This window comes from Gobius niger (assembly GCF_951799975.1).
Source record: "Gobius niger genome assembly, chromosome: 13".
NCBI classification, from domain to species: domain Eukaryota; kingdom Metazoa; phylum Chordata; class Actinopteri; order Gobiiformes; family Gobiidae; genus Gobius; species Gobius niger.
The window spans coordinates 20,599,492-20,624,631 of NC_136864.1; the positions used below are offsets into that span (position 1 = coordinate 20,599,492).

Sequence of the window (25,140 nt, forward strand, 5' to 3'; positions counted from 1 at the left end):
CCAACGCAGTGCGTAAACACTGCTCCAAATGTGGAGTGGATCATTTCCCACTTGAGTCAAGAGGATTTCTTACTGAAATATGGGACAAAAAGGGTCAAAACTGCCAGAGGCTCGGATTCTGCTTTTAGGTCTGGACAACGCTGGAAAGTCCACCCTTCTCTACAAACTCAAGCACGACACCTGCGTAAAGACCAGCCCCACCATAGGTTTCAACGTGGAAATGATGGAGGTGAGAAAGAAAGGGAAGAACATCGCCCTAACCGTGTGGGACGTCGGTGGACAGAGGCCTATGAGGCAGCACTGGGACAGCTACCACCAGGACACCGCGGCTATTGTGTTTGTGGTGGACAGTTCGGACCGGAGACGCGTGCACGAGGCTAAGCGGGAGATCGAGTCGACCCTGAGCAGTGAGCACCTTCGCGGACGCCCCTTAATACTGCTGGCTAACAAGCAGGACGTGGACGGCGCAATGACCGTCTCGGATATTAAAGATGGCTTCAGCTTAGAGAGGTTGTGCCCGGACAGAGACTGGTTCGTTCAGCCGTGCTCTGCGTCCACCGGAGTCGGGGTGGTGGAGGCTTATGACCGAATTGTCAGCATGATTAAACTGTCGCACGTCACAGGGATCAAGGAGAACATCAAGGAAACTGTGCACTACCTCAGAAAGGGGAGCAGATACTAGACTGGAAGCATATTTGATTTTACATCAATTGAGACAGTGCGCAAAGTTTTGTTTGCTTTTTAAATTGGTGTCTTATTATGACTCAAAAGACACATTTGACCCCATTTAGAGGCACAAAGGGGGAAACTACTTCGGAATCAGAAACGAAAAAACGAGGGGGAAAAAAGTCCATCAAAATGTGTGTGCTCATGTTCATTTTTAATATATTAACATGTTTTTTTAGTTCAATTGAAAAAAAACATATCTCAGTTAAAACATAAGAAATCATATTAATAGTAATAGTAATCATAATAGTAATAATAATGTACCCTCTTGATAAACCTCTGTAACTGGAGCCGATTTGATCACAGAGTTACTTAATATTTCACTGCACTAAAATAGATCAAGTCATTAAAAACTTTGCAACACAAAGAAAACACAACCATACGTTGATTATTTCCCCCCCAATTGCACTCATCTGTTTTAGCACGAACACTCTGCAATAGACTTTCACTGGCTGCTGTTGGATGATTGATATTGTCCAATTACTGTGTTAGAGGTTGAAGTTCCTTGTATTTCGAAGGACTCGCGTATTGTCTCTTCATAAGTCGGAAGCCGTTTGAGATCCTCATACGAGGGCAATGAAGTGCTAAACGCGGGGCTCCTCAAGTTGTCAGGCGTACAGCTCTCCATGAGCATCTCCTGCGAGGCAGCGGCTGTGGGGGGCCCGTTGTACGGATCAGAGAGCTGTCTGGACCGGGAACACAGCATCCTCTGAACAAAATACCCAAACGCAAACAGGAGTAACATGATGAGCACGCCGGAAAGTTTCCGTGTCACCATGGCAATGTTGTAGTAAGTGTTGTCCACAAACTCCTTGCAACAGGTGACCGCGGAGGTGTCGTTCCCGTGGGCGCAGCACACTTGGTCATCTCGGCAAACAGTCTGTCCACATTTGCGTATTGAGTAAACCATTTTGCGCGTAAAACAGAGAAGCGTCAAAACCGCCACATTTAAGCTTTTGTTCGAAAGCATGATCCTCCACAGACGGATTAATCCAGCGATGTTAAAACAGGAGGCTCCGAGGGTTATAAAGTCTTCATAATGAGGAGTTCAAAGGAAAGAACATAGCCTATAGGCGCATTTTTGTTTTTAGGCGCGAGATCGAACTAAATGCAACACACACAAAAAAATGCAAAAAAAAAAAAAAAAAATCCTTGCTTTTAAGGAGCCTTCGTTCACTCCAAATGTAGTTTACAAAATATTCGAATAATGCCTGTAGTCAAAGGCTCCAACAGGACCTCTCCTCAAAAATCACGCACTCTATATCGATTGCATCGTCCAACCACCCATGATGCATGCTTATTTATATGCTTTCAAAGTAAATAGGCGTCCGAGTGATCGACCAGTCTCGTCGGGAACCCAGAAGGGCTTAGATTTATTGTGGGAGTGGGGTTGAAAACAAGCCACCTTCCAACGTCACAGGACGTTTCAGGACCAAGGACAGCGCCGAGTGCACGCCCAGGAAGTAGAAGACAGGGCGCTGTCTCATCACTGCTGACACAGACGCATTAACTTTCCATTAGCAATCTGAAAATAAGCCTATGTATAATGTAGGGTCAAGCCAAAGCGCTTCTTAAAAGGATGCACGTGTTACGCCAGATGCAAATGGAAAGTAGGCCTATAGGCACAACTATGTACAGGAAGAATCGTCTTATTTGGGCTCTTTGTTACCGGACGCCAAATCCAGGCATTTCTGCCTAAGGATATTTTAGATCTCTCAGACGAAATGGAAATATTTTGCCAATGATTGACCTGCCAATGATGCATTTTATGATGTGCGCCAATCCATCCAATCAATAACTGCAAATGAGTAGATTGTGGGTTGTAATGGACCTAAGTGCTGCCTAAAAGCATGGCTGCCTTACTTTTCTCTTCAAAACGGTACTTATCATGTTAAATGGATTTACAATAGTGATGAAGAGATAATGCTCATCCTCGATGGTACAATTGCACAGATCAGAAGAAATTTGAGTGCTTAAAACCCACTCATAATTAAATTGCCCGCCAAAGCCATTTGCTTCACACAGATATTACTGGAAACTGTAATTGCAATGTATCAGATCAATGGAAAATTACAATTTCTCTGTGAAAAGTCTCTCGACAGAAATGAATTTAAAAATAACCAAATGTAAAAGTAATACTTAATTACAAGAGAGCATAAAAAATAAAAATTTAGCGAAGAGATTGAAAACATGCTTCAAGGAGAATTAGGATGACTTTGATGTCGTATGTCCTCTCAGCCTGCTCAAGTTGGATGATCATGGAGTATTCAGAATTATAAGGGGTCCGAGCTTGAGTGTCCCTGTAAGTCAAGAAACAGTGATCTGTAATTAGTAACAGTACAGTACTAGATCCATTGTCAGGGAATGGAAGCTTGGCGATTCGTTGTTTTTATCCAATTAGGTTTTAAATGTATTGTCAAATTTGCAGTGAAAAAGCTGCCCATTGCCCAGCTGTTTGTAGTTATGTTTAAAAAGCAAATATGTTATCTTCTGTCAGATGTTGCGCCCTCTAAAACATAAAAAACGGCAATTGCTGTAACATTTCACTGTTTACAGCACAAAAAAATGGCTCACCTTTCCTTTTTTCTCCTTCTCTCATTAACCCAGCAGTAGACTGATGAGTTGCGTGTACATTTTGATAAGGTTTTTGATGGGCACGCAGGTAAGTGACAGGCTGCTGTTTAGGCATTTTATGGCCGAGTCCTCTTGAAGTAATCGCCTGGACAGATTTGACATTGCTGCGAGCTGTAGAGGATGCTCTGTTGAGAGACTCTCTAGGTGGATATGGAATAGCACAACTCGTACAGTCCTCATCATCCCCATCTGCAGAACACCACCTAGAAAGAGAGAAAAAAGTACAACACATTGCACATTTTTGCAAACATATAGAGAAAAAAAACATGGTACCTGTTGTATAAGAGAGAGCAGGCCCTGTGACTTGATAGGACATTGACCACTGACAGAACAGCAGTTAGACGACAGGTGATGTAAATCTAAGTAAAATGGAAACAATTAAATACAAGAACACAACACCAATAATGACAACAATAACAATAATAATACAATAATAACTGCAAGACAATATAATCTTAAAATCAACCTGGTTATTGTTTTCTTGTTGAAATGTAAATGCATCCAATTGAAAGCGAATCTTGTGGTCCTCAGTTCTTGAGAGGAACCGTGCACTGGAGTTGGTTAAATAAGCATCAGCAAGGCACCTAGATGAACAGCCAATAGTGTGAGTCAAGTAGCCTAAATGTTATGGTAAAATGGTCATGGTAAAAGCTCACCCATGATCAATAAAGTCATATCGCAAAGCTGCCTTGGGGTCAGGGGTTGCTGTGGCAACACAGTGGTCGACAAACACCCGCAGAGGCTTGTGATTTCCCAAAATGGAGGATCCTTCAAAATGGATTGGATCACCCACATAATACACATGTGATTCCCTCTCACGCTGCCAGTCTCCTACAGCCACAACAAGGGACGGACAGTCAGAAGACGGCATTAAACTTATACTGGTTGATGTTCAGTACCAGTCATCAGCCTCAGACTGAAATCTACCCGACTCTCAGCAGTGGTCTGTAAAACAAAAGATGCCCATGTGGGGAGCAGGGACAGGGTGTTTACAGAATAAAACCTACAAAAAAGGAAAGAGGGTGAGTTTAGAATGAACAGTAACGTGACACAAATCTGCACTTTACTTGTTATAATGACATTCAACTGGAATAGTAGCTCCATCCAGCCTGAGTAACCCATCTGGAGAAGGCTCAGGGGAGTAGATCAACACATTAGAGTAGATAATCTTTTCCTCTGTGTGCTAGAAAACATAAGGTCATTTTACAGCATAATATTAAGTTGAATAATTATTTGAAAATCGTCAACACTTTAAAATTACCGGGAGTTTGACAGTCCCACAGTCCGTGAGTTGTGCCTGGACAGTGAATTGGGTCGGTCCTGAGGCCACAGCTCTGCAGGCGCTCGGATCTCTCCGTGGCTCCACACCCAGGCGTAAATGTCTGCCGTCGACCATGAGGCCCGTGTTGAACAAGTCCGCCTGCACCACAATCTCCCAAGAGTCGGGTTGGCACTTCACAACGACGACAGGCCGGGGAAAGGCACTTGGGCCCTCGGTTTGGTGGTTTGGGATATACACACTGGAGATCTCGTTTTTCCATTGTGTCGCGTGTGAGTGATCAGTACCGTGGTTGTACAACGCCTGGCTTTTTGTCCAAAAAGGTAAAACCAAAAGCCAACAGGTAAAGGATTTCAACACGTTTCGGTTCATACTCAGTGCTGATCCTTTCACAGGTGTTGACAACAGGCTCTGATTAAATCTGCGGGTGCGTCGACGTGATCTTGGGAGCCAATGCCCTACGCTATTCTGGAATTTAGGCCTTTTTTAATACCAGCCCGAGTAGCTGTTTACGCTTTTTGGCGAAATTACAAGTTGCGTAATAAATTGGTAACTGGGGAAATATACCCTTAGACCACTAGGGGGCACCCCAACAGCACAGGTAAACCATTGAACAGACAAGAGCGAGCGGCAGAAACTCATGACCTCAAACTGTACGGCCCTGTAGGCGTAGCTTACCATAAGGCAAGGCAGGCAGCTGCATGGGGCCCCCAGGGCCAACAGATTTGACAGAAACGACCAAGAGAATAAAAGTCACTGACAAGGCGCAACGACAATTGGCCGTCGCACCTGCTTCCCAGAGGAGAAGGAAAGAGAGGAGAGACTGCGCAAACCCACGTAGTGGAATAAACACAGACAGCTAGCATCTCCTCCAACAAAATGAAGAGAAGTTGTGCCTCTGGCTGAAAAAATGAAATTTTAATATTAAGAAGAAAGAAGTGGAAGGAGAGCAGGAGAACAGTGAGTGTTGCTAGTTGTATGTCTAAGTGCCTTGGGCACCTTAACCTTTTGGGATATGTTAATTTTAAAGAGCTGCACAAGTTTGCACAAGGGCTATTGTACAAACCTGTGCTGCCCTGTGTCATTATTTATGAGGGAGTTAATTCACAAACATTGGACAGGATCAGGTTTCAATTCCAGGAAGTGGCTGTAAAATGTGGCTATAGGGTTTCACCACTTTCCTGACAATGTACACAAAAGCCAAAGCTAAAAATACAGTAACACAAACTAGATATGTTATAATACAAGGTTTATGTAGCAGCAAATAAAATGTAATGCTTTTATTGCACATAGGCTTTATTCCTATTGCCACAAATATGAAATATCTGTGCATATTTTATTCCATACAAACCAAGGAATGAGGTCAATTTCAATGTACAAAAGCAAATGGGGCACAACGGGAAACTTTTGAGGCAAAACAAATACAATATCAGCTCAAAATGCAGTTGAATATGTCAAGCAATGTCAATATTTAAAATCCAACGCAATGCATTTTCATAAACCGAGCACATTTTCTCCAGTTTGTGATAAAAATGTGACAAAACTGTGACCAAAACGCAAAAAAGGGACTAAAGAGCAAATTAAAAAAACAATAAAATGTGACCAAAAAAGCGCTGAAAATGTTAGAAAAATGTGACAAAAAAGCAATGAAAAAACAACAACACGGTATCCACATGAGGACAAGGATCCGTTTAGATCAGTTTTGTAGGTCTTGGCTTTCAAATGAGGTGTTACACTGTCACACAGGCTCCAGTCCAGTAGGGGGTGTGAGTTTAAGGGATAACCTTTTGCATTGTTCATTAATGAAAAACATCTCATTGAATAAAAAATGAAGGTCATATTCTTAACTGCCTTCTTATGTCAATTTCCCAACAATAAGGTTAAATATAATCTAAACAAATTTAAAGGGCTAGATGCAAGTTGGCCATTATATACTCACTACTGCCACCTCAGGTCATACGTGTAACTGCAGGCTCCATATTAAGCTCGTGCATGACGGCAATTCGGACCCAAATTAACAACTTTTTGAGTGACAGTGCAGGATTTTAGAGGCAGTTGTGGTGAACAGGTCTGGGCTCATTCTACACATTAGGACATGGCTGGAACATGCATAATTTTAACATTTTTAAACTCTGTATAGTCACTTTTAAAGGAGTGTAATAGATTCTATAACTGATACAAAGGAATAGCTATGACCACTAGAGGGAGGCAAAAGAAAGTTTTTTTTGTTTTTTTTTGCGGTGAGTAGTCTTTTTGGAGATTATAAAATTCAACTAGACACTTTCATGGAGCTGAACTTATTGTGAGAGCCGCTGTTTAACATCAGCCACACTGTCCCTGGGTGTCGAGAAAAAAAACTGCATAAATAAAGGCAAATGTCTGCCGTTGTGATGCTTCGATGCTTTCTTGGGTATCAGGTTTGTCACCTCTTTAGTTCCTGTCGGACAGGTTGATATGTTTTAAACCTTTTTTTTTTTTATCATATTGAGATTTTTGGAAACATCTTTGTTGGTTAAATGTGCTATACAAATAAAGTGGATTGGATTGGATTGGATTGGATTGAGACGCTTCACAAATGTTACCCTTTCATTCATTTTTAAAGTAAGACGCTGCAGGTGAATAGGGAAAACAATTACATTTGGAGATATCAATTTGAATCTTTTGCCGTAGATTAAACATGAAGAAAAAATGTATTGCAAGTTTTCTGTCATTTTGCGTTTTCACATAAAAATAAGTAAAATGGGAAAATGGCGTGGGAATTTCAGCACTAATTTTCTGTGATGTTGTTCTGCAAAACTTCTGCGACGTCAAAAGATCCAGTGTTGAGTTCATTTTTCAAGATGAAAACGTTTCATTAGGTTGGAACACTGCGAGCGACGTCTGCACTATGGCCACACCAGAGGCAGAGGCGTAACTCGCCATTTAGCGATGGGACCATAATTATCTTGGCCAAAGTAATTGTGATTAGCAATATTATCACGATATTTGCCTATCACTGAAACCTGCAGAAATTTCAGAAATGATGGGAATTGGGTGAAATATTTCTCTTCATCGTCTTCTATAAATGTCATATTGAGTGCGACCGATTAAAGTGTATTTAAACAAATTCAACTCAAAACTCATCAAAACATTCTTTTGCAGTAAGTTACAAGAATAGAATGAAAACCACATAAAAAGAGAGACCAGCTGTGGTTTACTAAAAAAAATGTTTTTATCACAATTAACAATATTATTGTTTATCGTCACATCCCTATTGCCATTAGGCAAGGCAGACAGTTGCTTGGGGCCCCTTATTTATAAGCTAGCACAGTCTTCCTAATGCTTTGGTGGTGCAGTTACACCACATCTCCACCAATGCTCTCTAGCGCTATTTATCTCCTTCCTTCTGCTACTTTAGTGAGTTATGGTTCCCTAATGTTAACTTATAATGAGCAGTGGACAGACTTTTCACTCATGGCCTCACTGGATTATATTTCTAATAGTGAAACCAGTTTATTGTAACACTCATCATGCCCTAAAGAACCTCAGCCCTCTGTTCAGAGAAATACAATTTGGGAGTTGTCAGGTGACCAGCCCCTGCCCACGTGACGTCCTGTCTCCCAGTGCATAGGGAGGCTGCTAGAGAGCCCCCTACCGACATTCTCGCTTGGGCCCACTTGGTATCCTTGCTTAGCCCCTGCCTGTATAACAGTTAGTGTTAGCGCATGTTATGATGGACAGACCGATTCTAAAATAATCTATGCCATTCTAAAATGCCAATTTAAGTAGAATAAAGCTGTCATGTGTTTTTTTTTTTACATTAGGCAATAGTCTATTGTCTAGTCTACATTAGTGGTTCCCAACCCTGTTCTGATAATGATCCAATTTTGCCAGTAGGCTAGATTTATGAAAAAGGGTTTTTCACAAGACTGATCTTTACTGACCACAAAAAGGATCATCACAAAAAAACAATCTTGGTCCATTTTTTCCCGTCATGTTGGTGAGTCATTTTATATAAAAGCAGATTAGTAGCTTGGGTGATTTCCTTTTAAACAAACACAACTGTCTGGGTGTTTTCAAAGAAGAGAAAAGGGGGTATATTGACCCAAACAGGTTGGGGCAAATTGAGCCGCCTCAGCTCCATAAAAAACAATGAATAACAAACTACAGAACATTTTAATGTACAATTCTATAGTTTTTGCATTGTTTATTGGTGGGTCTGGGTCTTATAGAGACGAGCGAATTAAAATTAGATTATTTGGGGGTTTTTAGAGACAAATTTGCGTAATCTACAGATGAGTATGAAAAGAAAATGTTCATTATAATATTTTTTTTGAATAAAATTGCTAATGGGGAACACTAAAATGTAAAAAATAAGACTTAATGATGTCTAGTGTCAATTTCACCTCTAAATCTGGATAAAATAAAATTTAATTTACCGCAAGACCTGATTACTCCCGCTCCTGGGGTAATGAGCTATAAGACAACTTTTTTTTTTTACATCTTTAAAACCAAATATTCCAGACAATTTTTAAAGATGGAGACAACTAGAAAACATCGCAAAATGCATGTACTGTAAATAGTAAAATTTTGTATCTGTTTTATACTGTTTTTACACAACTACCACCAAAGCAAAAAGTTGCTCATCTTACCCCACTCTCCAGTATCCTAAAAACATGTTAAGAAGAAATGAAGTCCTTTAGATAATTCCAATACTTCATAAATTGAATAACATAAATTGACAATGTATTATAATTACAATTAAAAAATGTCATCCTCTCATTACAATTCAGCCAATTTTGGATCCATGTTTATGAAGCTCTAAAGACATACTGTGAAACTTTGGGGACCGGCTTGTACTGGCTCCAAAGGTCAGGGTCACTAATCCTAATGATTATATCTCTTGGTTTTAATGACTTTGTCTTGCATGTTTATGGGCATGTTCACTGGGGCCAGTGTATCATAGATTTTATCTTTCATCAGCTTAGCCACAAATTTCACGCAATCAAGCTCTTCCACAAATTATAGGCCCTCTAAAAACGATACTTTTCACCTTTCAGGTTGTTGGAATCGTATACGTCTAACTTACTAACAATAGTATTCAGTTCTTGGAGTTATAGTGTTTAGTAGTCTGAAATGTTGACTGCACTGTGTCAGAGAGTTGTGATCCACAAATGTAGAGACATGTTTTTAGAAACTGGCAGTGCCAGTTGTTCTTTTGGTCACACCATGGGCATGCCTACTTTCATATCGACTGTGGGTATATTCACAAAATAACAGATTGATCTACTTTGAGGAGTTTCCATAAACAGAAACCTTCATTCATGGTTATAGTCACTGCTGATGACCGCGGGAAAAAATACTTTTTGTTTTTGTTTGTTACCACAAAATAAGTAAAAAAAATAATAAGAAAAAAAGCATAAACTGTGGTGGGTTTTCCATCTAGATGGAGAAAGAAAATGTACAAAAATAAATAAATATATTTTTATTTTTTAAGTGCGTCAAACAATAAATAGTTTTTAAATAAATATGTTGTTAATAAATACAACAATAATGTTGTGAATAAATAATAAGACATCACAGATGTCACATTCCTTGTAAGGGTCCTGTAGTTACATGGCATGCTCCCCAGACCTCATGTATCCCAGGGCTCTGTTGATGGTGATGCTGCGTATGTGGAAGCCCTTCAGCTCTTTACACAGGCTCAGCCTCTCGTCGTAGCTGCTAGGGCGCTCTGAGAGTGACTACAGGAGAGAACCATCAGGATTATTGACAGTGACAGTCAAATATTTAAAAAGAGTTTTACTCATTTCAATACCTCATGGAAGCCTCCAGATAGAGTCCAGGAGAAGCAGTTCTGTCATTAAAACATTTATAAGGCCTGATTAAATATTGTCTTTAATTGAACATTTTCATGTGTTACTAGCCAATAAAAAGCAACAGCAGTGAAAAGGCATGAAATACCATCATGAGTTCTTTGAGGCTGAGAAGAACAGTGCTGCTGAGGCTCCTGTCAGGGTCCGGGTGAGCAGACAGGAACGTGTAGTAGTAACGCAAATCCTCCCCAATGTTTTGCACACACTTCTCCTGGGCACCAGACAAGACACACAAGACATAAAAACAACTTCATCAACAGATCTTACTTTTACCCTGTTCACTTAAAATGATTTGATTTCACTTACTTGATTGAATTGGGGTTCTGACTGTGTAGAGCAACTTGGTTCCTGCAGTAAACACAATAAACATGTGAGTATGGTCAACTGTTCTATCTGAATTTCACTCAATAGATTGTAGAACAAAAGTTCCTTACATGCGGTGCACAGACAGATGTCGTGTTGCTTGTCCTCAACTCTACACTTTGTTTTGAGCAGTCAATTCCATTAAACAGATTCTGTTGTAAAATATAAATGAAAAAAAAAAGTCTAAATATTATCCTTTTTAATCAGGTCAACTTCTCTATTATAAGAGTCTAGTTCAAATGCAGCACAGGATGTCAGACCTTATGCAGATGCTGGTTGTTCTGGGCAAGGGCATCAGTGATGTTGTGTAAAAGTGCCTGGGCGTAGGAGACACACATATCTGACAGAAATTCTCTACTGGTCACTGGTACAGTTAAACCTCCATGCCAGAGAGAACACAGGACGAGTAATGAGACAGAATCTGTAAAGCATTAAATAAATACAATTATATAGCTGTTTTGTCTACGCAGATAACAGAATTGGTCAGAGTGACTTGTACTCACAGAGTCTTGCAGACAACATATTGGCTTCAGTAGATGTAGTAGTAGAGTGATTGTGATAGACCCTAACCTGCCATTCACAGGTGATTTATAGTCACAGCAGAGGCAGGGATTTCCCTCATGTTGTCTGTGTCACCAAACTAAATTGAAAGTGCACACTCAAGATTATGTAATTTCCTTTTTCCCACTGGCCCGTTGTTTAGTTGAAACTGGAAATCACGTGTTGTAGATAGATAGATAGATAGATAGATAGATAGATAGATAGATAGATAGATAGATAATTTTATTTATTACAATATTAATAAATACAGTAGTAATAAATAAATCAGTTTGCACATTTGCCAGATCGCTTAGTCTAATGACATTAAATTTCTCAACTTAAATAATCAAAAGCCAATTTTAAATTATTATCATTCCTATTGTATTATTAATGCGTATTATAATTCCGATCACCAAAAAGTACATCAAGATCCCAGATACAAATCAGCTTATAATCAGTCGTATATTAAAGTACATATATAAATACCCAGTACATGTGAGTGTGTTTGTGTAACGCTATTACCAAAGTGTCTAAAGTGTGAAAGTGTTATTGCTTGGGAAACTACACCTTTTAGAGAAACACAGAATGTGTGAGACAAAACCTGGCCTTCTTAAACTGCTCCCCCACTCAACACTCACACATGACGTTATTTTTCCACATACTTTATTTCTTTTTTTTTTTACAACCACTGACAAAGCATATAAAGACATCTGTGGTAAAAAGCGAGAGTGAAAACCTAGCTAAACGAGGCTTATTTTTCATCTTTTATTAAAGTCTGTTTTACAATTACACACAGTGTCCATAAATATGTTCTGACAAATAAATATGTCTTTATATTTTTCCATGTTTACATCTTACAAACATTTTATTTACTGTAGTAAACTTGAGGGAATCACATTGCATAATTTTAATGTGAGGTTGCAGTTGCCTCCACTTTGACCGTACCCATCCCACAAAATGAAAGCATATAAAGCCACTCAGGGTGGAGAACCTTTGGCAATGAAGAGTCTAGAATCAATGAAAAGTTTCAACAATTAAGTCAATTATCCAATTATTTAATAGTTTGAATAAGCAACCATGTGTTCTTGGACATAAAGAATGGTAAATGTCGTTAGTAAAACTGTTAATATAGAATAGAAATGTGAGGTTGCCCACTATGTATATACCTAGTTACTGTATTATATTGCTGAGTCGTCGTGATAGTGTGCTGCTTTTATATTTTCTTCTTCTTTTTGTGACTTTGATTTAAGCTGTTCATACAAACAGACAACTTTGTATTTCTGTTATTACTATAAAATGAAGATGTTATTAGGATGGTGCAGTCATCTGTTTGGTTATGTTGATACATGGGAGTTCATGCTGCAGATGGAAGTGTACAGTCGGCATAATCTGCACTCTTACTTGACAAAGTATACAGCTTCCCCATTTCTTCGACAGTATCCGTAATGCAGTAGTGAGTTATTCAAAACTATGGGGTACTTATTTTCTCTAAGAACAATCAGCACAGATGGAGTCATTAGTAACACTTGTGAGAGTCCATGTATGGTGACGTGCAAGACACTGGAACAGGGCTCTCATTTGGACATGGCCTTCTCTGCCTGGTGTCTGTAATGGGTATGAGCATGCCTGTGGCAGAGAAAAACAGTATTTTAGTTTCTGTAAGAGGTTCGATAGTTGATAAAAGTGGGTAAATAATTTACCGGGTTAAGTCTTCAATGTCAACAAGCATAGCATCCTGTTCTACATGAAGTTCATCCCGCAGAAGCAGGAGCTGCACAAGCTCCTCATTCAAACCTGTGCCGTACAGAGCGGTGTCAAAACAGTCTTTCTTATAGTGTTACTCCACATTCATTAGTTCATTCTCTTAAGTGTTTTAGGTGTTTGTGCTTGTACTCACTCTGAACCTGGGAGTGTAAGTCGTTCGTGATAACTTGCAGTTGTCCGAGGTTCATGTCCCTCATGTCTCCTCGGCGCAGAGTCCTCTTCATTAGGCCTTCACTGATGTGAGGAAGATTGGGAAGCTGTATAGTACAAATAAAACACAAAGGGGTCAGAATGTCCTTAAACTGTGTGTTTAGATCAGATGTGCCCAAAGCGGCATCGCTTGGTTGTGTTAAGATATCATTAAACAATAATGAAATTGCCTATTTTTTTTAATTTAAAGTATATAAACAACTAACTAACAAATAAAATAGACATGAGAAGACAGATTTTTATTGTTTTGACATTTGAAATGAGAAGAAACACTCATTACATTTTACTATGGGGGTCCCCAGTGGTTCACATTGATACTTTAGGGTTGCACCTCAAAACAGTTTGGGAACCCATGACTTTGGGGGCTTTTCCTGACCACTTAGACTGACCTTCAACTCATATCATGTTGTTGTCAAAGTATTGGACTCTTAAAGGCCAATGAGTAATATGCCCTTCCCATAGTACTGACTAATGCTTCTACTGAAAGGCAGGTCCACACCCACCCACATATTGTGGTAAATTGGCGGCACGGTGGCGCGGCGGTTAGCGCTCACTCCTCACAGCTAGATGGTCTTGGGTTCGATTCCCACCTGGACGGGGCCTTTCTGTGTGGAGTTTGCATGTTCTCCCCGTGTCTGCATAGGTTTCCTCCGGGTACTCCGGTTTCCCCTACCACTAAAACATGTACAATAGACCCCCCTCTGGGGCCAGGACTCCCCTGAAAAAGAGATTCTTAATCTCAGTGGTCATCTCAGTATCCTGGTTTGGCGTTGTGTTTTAAATAAAGGTCAATAAAAAAAAAAAAAGTCTAGTCTTTGTTTGGCTCACCAGGTCGGCCACAGGTGATCTGCGGTGGAGCTGGATCTGCCTCTCCACTTCTACTTGCATTCGAGCCATGGGCCGCGCCAGGGCCAAAGCCACTCGAGCCTCTTCCTGAAGCCTTCGCTGCACCCTCCAGAACCCCCCACAGTCATCTAAAGGGTCTGAGTCCTCCTCCGCTGTGTCCCGGTCTGACAAGGAAGAGCTTTGCTTGCTCTGAACAGTAAGATGTACAAGGAGTTAGGTTTACATTAAAGCACAGAATGTAAAACAGCTGAACACTTCAAGTAATCTACATTTAATCTTTCATTTTATTGAAAAACAGTTTGAGAGGAAAAATATAATTTACCCGAGTAAGTATTAAATAAATAAGGATTTTTTTTTTTTTTTTTTTTTTTTAACCAAAACTATGCACAGTTTGTATGCACTGTTTATATGAGCAGTCACTGTGTTTCATATAAACTGTGCAGAGTCAAAGAGGTCCCCTACCACAGGGGACAGAGGAGTGTCCAGGCTGGTCTCTGTCCTACTGTCTTCTGCATCGCTGTCTTTGTCGCTGCTGCTGTCATTGACAAAGCACACCTGCAGGTTCACAGCACTTTGCCTCCTGACAAGAGAACAGTAATAAGGATAATAATAATATTAATAATAATAATAATTATTATTATTATTTACATTGCCAACCACTCATTCACACCCTACATTCACCGGTCTCCCATCCATGTACCGACCAGGTGACGGGATCGGGCATAGCAAAGGCGGTATGGCCTTTATAGCATTAATAATAACAATAACAATAATAATGATAATAATAATAATAATAACAATAATAAATCAAACTTGTACAGTGTTTTTTGGACACTCAAAGACGCTTGACTGACTAATTGTATAGTATTGACGTCATTATAAAATCTTTTAATGTCACCAGCTTCACAGCCTGTCAGGCAAAAATGAAACCAAGATCTGAAAACCACAACCTCATCTTCCTAAAAAGCATCTATTGACTGTAATTGGTAGAATTGCTACATTGTAGCATGTAGACGGCATTAAAGTATTGTTAGATAGTGAACAACACAGTTTACATACCATGGCAGAATTATTATTTTTTTGGCCATTTTTCAGACAATATGAACGATGGCATAACACACATACACACACAAAAAACACTCATAGTTAGTGGTTGTTTGAAGCCAGTTATGGTCAAACAAGAGTTTCCTCTTTTTAAATCATAATGACAAAAGAAAGTACCAAAATGACCTTGATCAAAAGTTTACATACCCCAGTTCTTAATACTGTGTATTATTGCCCCCTTTAACATCAATAACAACTTGGATTCTCTTGTGGTAGTTGTGGATGGGCCTCTTGAGTTCCTCGGATGGTAAAGCTGGCCATTCTTTTTGGCAAAAAGCCTCCAGTTCCTGTAAATTCCTGGGATGTCTTGCATGAACAGTTCTAAAAATTCTAACATGCTGCATTCATCATGAAATCAATTTTCCAACATTCCAACTTGTTTCAGACATGTTAAAGCTTGTCTCTGTGCTGTTTGTGGCATTTTCAAAGTAATGACTTTCATCAAGTGGCTTCGTATTATAAAGCAGCTACACCACTTTTTTGTTTTGTTTAGAGTCTTGAAGTTAGCTCTGTAGTTTTTCTTTGTATATATAATTATCCTCCAGTTGTTGCTGAAACATTTGTTGGTCAACCTGACCGCAGTTTGGTTTCAACAACTGCTGAATAATACTTTCAGTATCTTGGATATCTTTTTTTATAACCCTTTCCCATTACATACAGTTCAACTACCCTTTCTTGCAGATCCTCTGACAATTATTTTGCTTTCCTCATAACTTAGAAATCAGTGCAGCACTGGATGAAAGATGCAGGGGTCTGTCAGGAGCCCCAAAACTCACTGACCTTTTGTACACACAATAATCACAGAGGTCACAGGTGAGGAGGTCACCATTCAGACCTGTGTGTGTCCACCTGTGTGCATATTATCAGGCCAAGATCACCAGGCTATGTAAACTTTTGATCAGGGTCATTTTGTTACTTTCTTTTTTCATTATGATTTAAAAAGAGCAAACTCAGTCGTTTTTTCTTTTCTTTTCTTTTACAAATCCTTCATACTCTGTAGTGAAAGCTGCAAAGTGCATAACCAAGGAGTTTCCAGAACTCACAGACCTAGACCTATAAAGTGCACACCTTTACAGAGGTCATTTAACGGCACTGCGTATATGACTGTAGGCACTGACATATAAGGCTGTACTTCCGGTTTCTTCTGCAAATGACGACCACAGGCGTGCAGACTCTTCCTCAAACTAGCCACGAGCGTGATGTAGTGGCCCTGTCAATAAATAAACACCCCGAGAGAAAGAGCTTGCGCACATGGCCAGAAAGACAGAAAAGTGTGGCTTTGGTTAACCATTGTGATTCTGATGTAATGCAACTCAGTCACGTACATGGTCCTTGGCGAGGGAATCAAACCAAATGAGAAAGCCATAGATCTTCCCCACGGTGAAAGATCAATCTCACACATCAAGCTAATTTCTTCTGAGAATCGGCATGTACAGAAACTACTAGAGCCGAGATACCGCATAAAGATTTAGTCATGTTTTTTTTGTGTGTGTGTGGAGGCCAACCACATTAGCTGTGCCAACATGCTTTCAAAATCCTTTTTATTCCCACAAGGGCATTTTTAAACTGGTACTACTCAAATGGATTTAACCTTTTATAACCTTTAGAGAAAGAAAGGTGAATGAATATCTAAATGTACCACTGTTGCGTTTTAGTTTCTGAATTACTTAAAAATATATATATAATAATGAATAAATATTTACAGAGGTAACACAGACCACCGTTTTTGTGGTGATGATGATTTGGCTTATAGTGAAATGAGTTCAGTATTTTGTTAAATGTGTTATTGGTGTTCATAGGGTTTCTAAAGCATTTAAATAGGCTAACAGAGCATATCTCACAGCTCCCTCTTCTGGCGGCCAGATTATTTGCAATCTCAGAGATCCAAAGATGGAAGTGGATCCTGTGATTTTAAGTCACTTTGAAGCGAGAGATGTCTTGACGTTTCATTACTCTCATTTACTGACACATGAACATGGTGCTTGTGAGTTTGTAATAATAGGTAATATAACCATTTCATTCAACACGGGGACACTTATTAGAATTCGCTGCCATTGATTTATGTATCAGGTGTTTGGCCAGGCAGAGCACACTCACCGCGAGGAAGGGCCGTTTTTGCTGCAGCTGCTGGTGTAGATGACGGGTTCGTCGTCATAGAAACTGCCAAGGGCGAGTTTCTGCCTGATGGACTCCCTCTCATTCCTCTGGGCCTGTTGACAAGACACAAAAACAAACTTAGTATTGATCTTCTGTGTTCTTTAATCACGATGTTGCTTTTGGTTTCTGTTGAGCATTTGATATGTTGTGTGGCCCTTATAAATAGGCCACATCCAACCAAAATAGCACGGCACCTGCTGGTGGAGGAGCATCAAAGCTCTGAATACAAATATAGATGTGGAGGAAGATGAAAGTGTCATTTTTTTTATGTTTCAATGTGAGATCTCGACAAAACAAAGCTATGTGTGCTGTAGTTATACCTTATAAGACAAAAAAAGGTAATTCGGATTATGGCTGATTTAGAATATTTAATACAACTGTATTTCTCTTTACAAGCATTGCACATACTGCAGTTGGATACAGCAGTAATCAGCGAAATGGGCTCCATATAGATGATTTTCGCAGCCTACGCTTAATTTGTCAGCCAGAACTTTGCAGCTTTTCACATGCAATTCTCTCCATCAGTGGTAGCAATCAGCCATTATTGTTTGTTTTTCACATGAATACATTAGATACAGTATGTCCAAGTTTATTTCAGTGCTGTCCTAACCAGTGGACACCTTCCTATAATATATACTACAGATGTGTCATTGTAAGTATCCATGGATGTAGTAAGTATTACATTTCCCTCCTAACTATCCACATTAACAAATAAGGTGAAATGAATTCAAAATGGGACCACAAATATACCACCACACATAACACACCCACACCCACAATGACTGTTCATCCAGAATGGCTGATCTTTATCTCCAGTTGCACGGCCATGACGGATACCTATCGTGTGTACCTGATATCACTCTAATTCCTCATGAGCCACATTTCACTCCACTCTAACATCTGCAAATCTATGTGCCCACAGACCTGATAGACGCGTTTCTCCTGGTGCACCATCCTTCAGCGCATCGTATGAAAACAGCCGCCCTGTCCTTTTTCTGTGCGCTGCAGTGAATGGAGACCCAGGAGACCCTCTCGGTTACTGCAGCTGCGTACGGGAGAGCCACGGAGGGGAGGGTGAGCAGCAGGAGGAGGAGGGGGCAGCGTGGGATGGAGTGGAAGCAGAAATGACGCTGCTATCTACATACGCATCTCCTCCTCCATCATGCTCCATATTCCCCTTATCGTTTATTAAAAATACAAAAATAGATCTTATTGGGATGAAAGCAGCACAATAGCAGGCGCACTGGATTTTACAGAAACCATTGCAATTAGTGTGAAGATGAATGATGAGAGCGGTATAGCCACAAGGCCAGGCTAAACATAGCTTGACAAATGACACTGCAACACTGCAAAACAAAACCATTAGAAAGCCTGACCTAATCAATGGCAGAGTCTTCTCGAATGTATGCCAGTGCATATGTGGAGTTTGCAAATGGCGTCTGCATTATTCTGTGGCCTAAAGCAACTATTTTTAATGACACATCTGTAATGCCTCTTTCCGACCCCCAATTCATAGCTCTCATGTTTATACTAAAGTGCAAGAAAGGTAAATAAAGTGCCCTTTTAGGGGCTGATTAGGCACAACATTTTTCCTCCTTCATGCTTCAGCGAAGACTGTAGTCACACATCCCCCAATGTGTATATAAATAGATCAGCATTGTTCAGAAAGACACATTTTTATATAGGAATACTAATACTGACCCGCTTTGGGTTCAGAAAGGTTTCAGACCTTTCTCAGTTTCTTCTATTTCATTATATAAGGAGTCTGATTGTAGAAATGTCTGTTCCATTTTTTTGAAAGTTATAAGGCTGAGTGTATATTTAAGGCGAGACAGTAAAGGTGAAAAGGGAAAACAAGATTAGAAGTATTTAAAAGTTTTATAAATTGAGGAATAAATGTTTTAACATTTTCTTCATTTAAAGCCCTATACCTGATTTATTTATTCTTTTTTATAATGAAAACAAAATGAAACAATGAAACTTAAGCTACTAAATTAAAATGTTAGCTGTGGTCTAACTTTCTAACTTTTCTAGCATATTTGCATCTCCATTCTTCACAGGGTTGACAGGCACATTTCACCTGAGTTTAAAATAAACTAATGGAGGACAAAGCAAATGTTGTTGCATTACTAGAAAATATAATAATACTGTATAATAATTGCATACAAAATAATGGCAAGAGAAAGGTGAAAGTGAATGGATTTAATTTGTTGATATATCTTTTTTTTTTAATCAGAGGAGCTTTTGGATATTTTGTTTACTTCTTTAAAAACCTAGTTATTTGCTGGGGGAAAAAACCTGTAAAAAATGTAATTTCATCTTTATTTTTTGGGTTCGAAGTTTAGTAAATCAGAGTAGGAATCCCCACATGGTTCATCATAACAACATAAATACTTCCTGGACCCATTTTGAATAACACGGCATACAAAGAGAAATCTGTGTATTTGAGATATGACTCACAGAGATGCTGGAGAGCCTGGTTCTCCCTTCAGCACAACAGTCTTCTGTTTGTGCTTGTGCAATTATGTCCTTGAGCTCCTCGGCCCAACTGCGACTGTTGACCATGCCGCCCTGTGTGCCGTTCCGTGGGCTGCTCCGGTCATGGACGTCGGTCTCATCTTCATAGTCAAACCACCACGGTCTAGGCGCTGTAGCTTTTGTCACAAACAGGTCATCCTCCTCTTCCATGTCCACATCATAGTCGTCCATAAAGGCAAAGATGGGCGGCCGGGTGGATGGTAGAGTGTTCCTGTAGGAAATGAAAGCAACGTTAATATGACTGTAGATTAAAAAAATGCAACAAATGTAAAAAAAGAAGAAAAAAAAAAGAAATCACCTATTGATGGTCCATCTCATTCTCCTTGATTCCAAAGAATTGTATTTGCCAATTTGACACACACAAAAAAAGGTTTAATTGACCATCATTTACATTCAAGCTCTTGTCTTTGTGAATCAAATACAGAAAAGCCTACCTGTGTTGTTGAATTAATTCACTTTCAAAATGCATGGACAAAGGCTAGTCCCAAGAAAGTGGCCGGATAGCTTTCTGTAAGCTCCGTGTCCTACATAATTTCAACCAGTTCCCATGTCAAGAATTATAGAGGATGCTTTATAGGGGTAGACAAGGAAGACCACCGCTGTACAATGGACCTTTTCAAAGAGAACAGCACAGACTCTGTCACGTGCAGCTTAGAGGCAGTGAAGTGTGAAGAGCCATGTATGCGTGTCATCACAGGGCGCCCAGAGGAAAAGTACTGTGCACAAGATATAGGAAGAGACAGAATGGGGTGTACATGGGTTTAAGACGCAAGTCACCATCAACTGTAGTCTGCTTCTTCAGGGGTGCTTGTAATTTGCGATTCTATCAGTTTTTTCCTGGTTATTTACATGTATTTTTGACTGGTTTAGATAGACCTGGTGGTACTTGAAAGGTCACATTCAATGTGGTTACTTTGAAAACCAGCTAAATCGTCTGAAACCACAAAACTCCACCCATTGATTTACACTAACTAAACTTTATTTTTCAAACCAGTTTTACAATGTTTTAGTGACAAACATTTCAACATATTTGTGTGTTCTCAGCTGTGGTATAATTTAAACAGGAGGAAATGAAAACGTGTGTCCAGACTGGTCATGGTGAGGCAGTCGTAGTTGGGAACCACCATTTACCATTGTACCTATTGGGTACAGTACCAAAAAAAAAAAAATCTCCAGCAACTTTTTACCTTTGCTACAATACTGCAGTCGTCATAGGGGACCTGCAAGGCCAAAGGGACTTCTGTGCATGTGGTAGCCACAGGCAGAAAGCACATGGGACAAGGGCAGATGAGGGTCTAAGACAACACAGATTTTAGAATTGCTACAAACATGCTGCATTAAAGGTTGCATCCATCCAAATCCCCCCTACCCCACTGCAAAAAAGAAAATCTTTTTGCTTTAAAACCAGAGACCAAAGCTAAGGTTTAAAAAAAACTTTATTTTATAGTTTTGTTGTTGAAGAGAAACATGTGGGGCACTCATGGCTAGCCCATCCATTGAGGCAGAGTAGTTCCTGTAGTAGTAGTAACAGCAGTAGGAGTAGTTGGGGAAGTAGTCGTTAGAAACCACCATTTTTGTCCAAACCAAGGCACCTGTCCTGATTGGGTAGGTACAACTGGGAGCTGCCCATGCGGGTGCTGCCACTGTGGGAGCTGCCCATGCGGGTGCTGCCACTGTGGGAGCTGCCCATGCGGGTGCTGCCACTGTGGGAGCTGCCCATGCGGGTGCTGCCACTGTGGGAGCTGCCCATGCGGGTGCTGCCACTGTGGGAGCTGCCCATGCGGGTGCTGCCACTGTGGGAGCTGCCCATGCGGGTGCTGCCACTGTGGGAGCTGCCCATGCGGGTGCTGCCACTGTGGGAGCTGCCCATGCGGGTGCTGCCACTGCCAGTAATTGGCTGGGTCTTGTGGGGAAGTTGTCGGGGCAGCTTGACTTGGATAGGGGAACATTTTATGCATATAATACAAATACTCCCAGTAATTTGAGGGTATTTGAGGGACTGGGTCTTGTGGGGAAGGGGTAGTAGTTTGGGCCAGTTGATGCCAGTGAGAAAAGTAATACGGCCAGAGACTTTTGTGAAAATGAGGGACTGGATCTTGTGGGGGAGTAGCTGGAGTTGAGAACAGCGTGGGCCATTGGTACATAAAAGGATGCTGGAGTAGACCTTGAGGAATTTGAGGGGCTGCAGTTGTAGGTGCCTTAGGCATGCCTGGAAACCATGGGAAGAACGGGGAAATGGTTGATGACCCATCGTCAGGTTTGGGGCACTTGAGCGTCACTGGAATGCCATTCCAATGGAGGGGAAGATTGTAGTTTCCATCCTACAAAAAAAATTAAAAATTAAGCGGTTTATTTAAGTTTATTTAAAAAAAAAATTGAATAAAACCTCAAGCAATTTTACCTCTGTTACAATATTGCAGCCGTCATAGGGGACCTGCATAACAAGGCCAAAGGGACTTCTTTGCACGTGGTAGCCACAGGCAGAAGGCACATGGGACAAAGGAAGATGAGGGTCTAAAGCAGAGAACAGATTTTTAACATTGCTACATACAAAAATACGATGTTAACTGGGCTTGTAACATACTTACATTGGTTCAGTCCAAAGTGCCTCACCGGTGCTCCAACTGCTCTGAATCTCATGTGGTTGTGTCCACACAGCAGTGAAGGTGACATGTGCTTAAATTGGTGTTCTTTGGCGCCCATATCAAATACATGTCCTTTGGGCAATCCTAAATTATTGTGAAAAAAGTAAGTGGCACAAAACTCGACATTAGTCCAAGAAAATGTAATTTAAATTTTTTTTTTTACCTGGGAAGTCAGCTTGATAAGCGGTATTATCCTGCACTGAAGCATTTTTAAGGCCTTTCCCAAACACAATGACTCCTGGTCGAAAGCCAGTCAATGTGTCCGTTGCTTTTTCTTGTCCATTCTGTCCAGCAGTTGTTTTCTTTAAGGGAGAGGTCTCTGTTTGCGTCAAGTGAAACACAAGTAAAACTGCAACCAAATAAATGTTTGTTGACTGGGTTTGTCGTTTCCACAACATTTTGTCTCACGTAGCATAGGACTCATGGAATCACTGAATGTCCCATGGAGATTATTATAGGTGACACATGTGCTGCCAGCCAATCAGCAACTAGCTAATCTAATCAAGGGAGATTGGTTACACCTGCTAAGGTCAGAGTTCACTTTTTTTTGCTTTTTAAATATATTTTTTAATTTGGTTTCAGATCATGAACCTCTGCTGCCCTCTTCATAAATACAAGCTGCATTAATAAATCCATTTGGTTCATTTTAAGAGTTGCATCCATCCAAACACCCCCACCCCACTGCAAAATAATAATAAATCAGACCCAGATTTTGTAGCCGAGATATGGAACATGTGAGCTCTTTTTTTGGCCCTGTGGTAACAGAAATAACAATTGTGCCAAAAAAGACAGAGACTTAAAAGACATGGGCGCAAAGTTGAGGTTCAGCATTTACAGTATGTCTAAAATGTTGACCTTTTGCTCTTGAACTTTGCCAAATGAGAAGTGCAAATGATGTTTCCTACATTCATAACTGCCAGATTTCTATAACAGTTATGTACAGCTACAATATAGGGGCGACATTGGTGGAGTTGGTAGAGCAGGTCGTCTCATGATCGGTAGGTCGGGGGTTTGAATCCTGGCTTCTGAAGATGCACACTGCTGTTGTGCCCTTGGGCAAGACACTCTACCCTCCTTGCTAACATTGAATATTGTTACAATAACATAGGGCGGCACGGTAGTACAGCGGTTAGTGCTTGTGCTTCACAGCTAGAAGGTCTGGGTTCGATTCCCACCAGGGACGGGGCCTTTCTGTGTGGAGTTTGCATGTTCTCCCCCTGTCTGCGTAGGTTTCCTCCGGGTGCTCTGGTTTCCCCTACCACTAAAAACATGTACAATAGGCGAGTCCTCCAGGTGTTTCTGACCACCAGCCTGGCTGTACATCATGGAGATTGGTCCCCGAGCGCTGGCCCATGCTGGCAGCTCACTGCTCCTACAGGTCGCCCCAGTGGCATTGAGGATGGGTCAAATGCAGAGAATTAATTTCCCTACGGGGATTAATAAAGTATACCTTAAAGGGGCTAGATGCAAGTTAGCCATTTTATACTCACTACTGCCACCTCAGGTCATACAGGTAACTGCACCTTCTATATTTTTTGCATGACGGCAATTCGGACCGAAGTAACGCCGTTTTGAGTGAGTGCAGGATTTTAAAAGCAGGTGTGGTGAATAGGTCTGGGCTCATTCTACACATTAGGACATTCTAGGAACATGTAGGGGGAGGAAAATACATAATTCAAACATTTTTAAACTCTGTCCCTTTAACCTTAATATTCAATGTCAGCAATAGATTTTCTTTTACATGAATAATGAACGTTTATTTTTCATATTTTTACAAAAAATGCATGTAAAAAATCAGAAAGTTAACACTAATTAAATATTGTAGATGTTTTACTGGTTCATATTTAACATTTTATGTGTCCCACCCTATTGGTTAAACATATGCCCTTCAGTGCACCAACCATGAGCCACATCAGGACCTGGGGTCATCGGGACCCTCTGAGCGCCATACTTGAACTTCACTCTCCCTATCTCGAAGGGTGCACCCAGCCACCCTGTGGAGGAAACTTACTGCGGCCTCTTGTGCTATCGGTCATTAACCAAATCTAATGACCATAGGTGAGGATGGGAACGTAGATCGATTAGAGAATCAAGAGCTGTGTGTGCACACACACAAAGAATAAACGCAATCAAAAAGTATAGGGCTGTGTACAGTTTTTCCCAATTCCAGTACTTTGATATACCACAATTCATATAGAAAACAGAACAGTTAATTCCATTAAAAAAAAAAAATTGTATTTTAGGAGGTGAAAAGCAACTTTTAATGCTATCCGTGGACTTGAAGACTTGATTCTTAGTCTCAGTGAAACTATCCGGTTAAATAGAATACAAGCAAAACAGTCTAGAAATTATATTTTCCCACTGCACTTTTTTTTTTCGGTATCAGTAGCAAACTTTTCCCACCCAAGACCGGCATCGTTTAATGGTAGCCAGCCATTAAAAAATTAAAAGGAACCTTAATTTCCTTTAAACTTGGGTG

General features: G+C 40.4%; 3 protein-coding genes and 1 long non-coding RNA gene across 4 annotated transcripts; 1 reads left to right on the forward strand and 3 right to left on the reverse strand.

The window, feature by feature from the left end:
• The first annotated feature begins 48 nt into the window (after positions 1 to 48).
• Positions 49 to 842, forward strand: arl14 (ADP-ribosylation factor-like 14). The gene has a single exon (XM_079570241.1). The coding sequence runs from the start codon at positions 80 to 82 to the stop codon at positions 680 to 682; it is 603 nt and encodes a 200-aa protein (XP_079426367.1). The 5' UTR covers positions 49 to 79; the 3' UTR covers positions 683 to 842.
• A 2,697-nt stretch (positions 843 to 3,539) lies between these two features.
• Positions 3,540 to 10,864, reverse strand: LOC306972230 (zona pellucida sperm-binding protein 3-like; the record flags this gene model as incomplete). The annotated part of the gene is made up of 9 exons (XM_079568778.1): positions 3,540 to 3,563; positions 3,827 to 3,944; positions 4,017 to 4,191; positions 4,260 to 4,363; positions 4,428 to 4,543; positions 4,622 to 4,946; positions 10,253 to 10,362; positions 10,583 to 10,705; positions 10,823 to 10,864. The coding sequence occupies 9 exons, from the start codon at positions 10,862 to 10,864 to the stop codon at positions 3,540 to 3,542; spliced, it is 1,137 nt and encodes a 378-aa protein (XP_079424904.1).
• Positions 10,865 to 11,970: 1,106 nt separating this feature from the next.
• On the reverse strand, positions 11,971 to 18,561 carry LOC306972625 (schwannomin-interacting protein 1-like). Its single transcript, XM_079569291.1, has 7 exons — positions 18,403 to 18,561; positions 17,419 to 17,531; positions 14,680 to 14,797; positions 14,200 to 14,406; positions 13,295 to 13,418; positions 13,098 to 13,191; positions 11,971 to 13,023 (listed from the first exon to the last, which is right to left on the reverse strand). The coding sequence occupies exons 1-7, from the start codon at positions 18,430 to 18,432 to the stop codon at positions 12,972 to 12,974; spliced, it is 738 nt and encodes a 245-aa protein (XP_079425417.1). The 5' UTR covers positions 18,433 to 18,561; the 3' UTR covers positions 11,971 to 12,971.
• Positions 18,562 to 22,033: 3,472 nt separating this feature from the next.
• On the reverse strand, positions 22,034 to 22,714 carry LOC306972379. Its single transcript, XR_013793496.1, has 3 exons — positions 22,605 to 22,714; positions 22,418 to 22,530; positions 22,034 to 22,337 (listed from the first exon to the last, which is right to left on the reverse strand). It is a non-coding gene; the product is annotated as an uncharacterized lncRNA (long non-coding RNA).
• Positions 22,715 to 25,140: the final 2,426 nt, after the last annotated feature.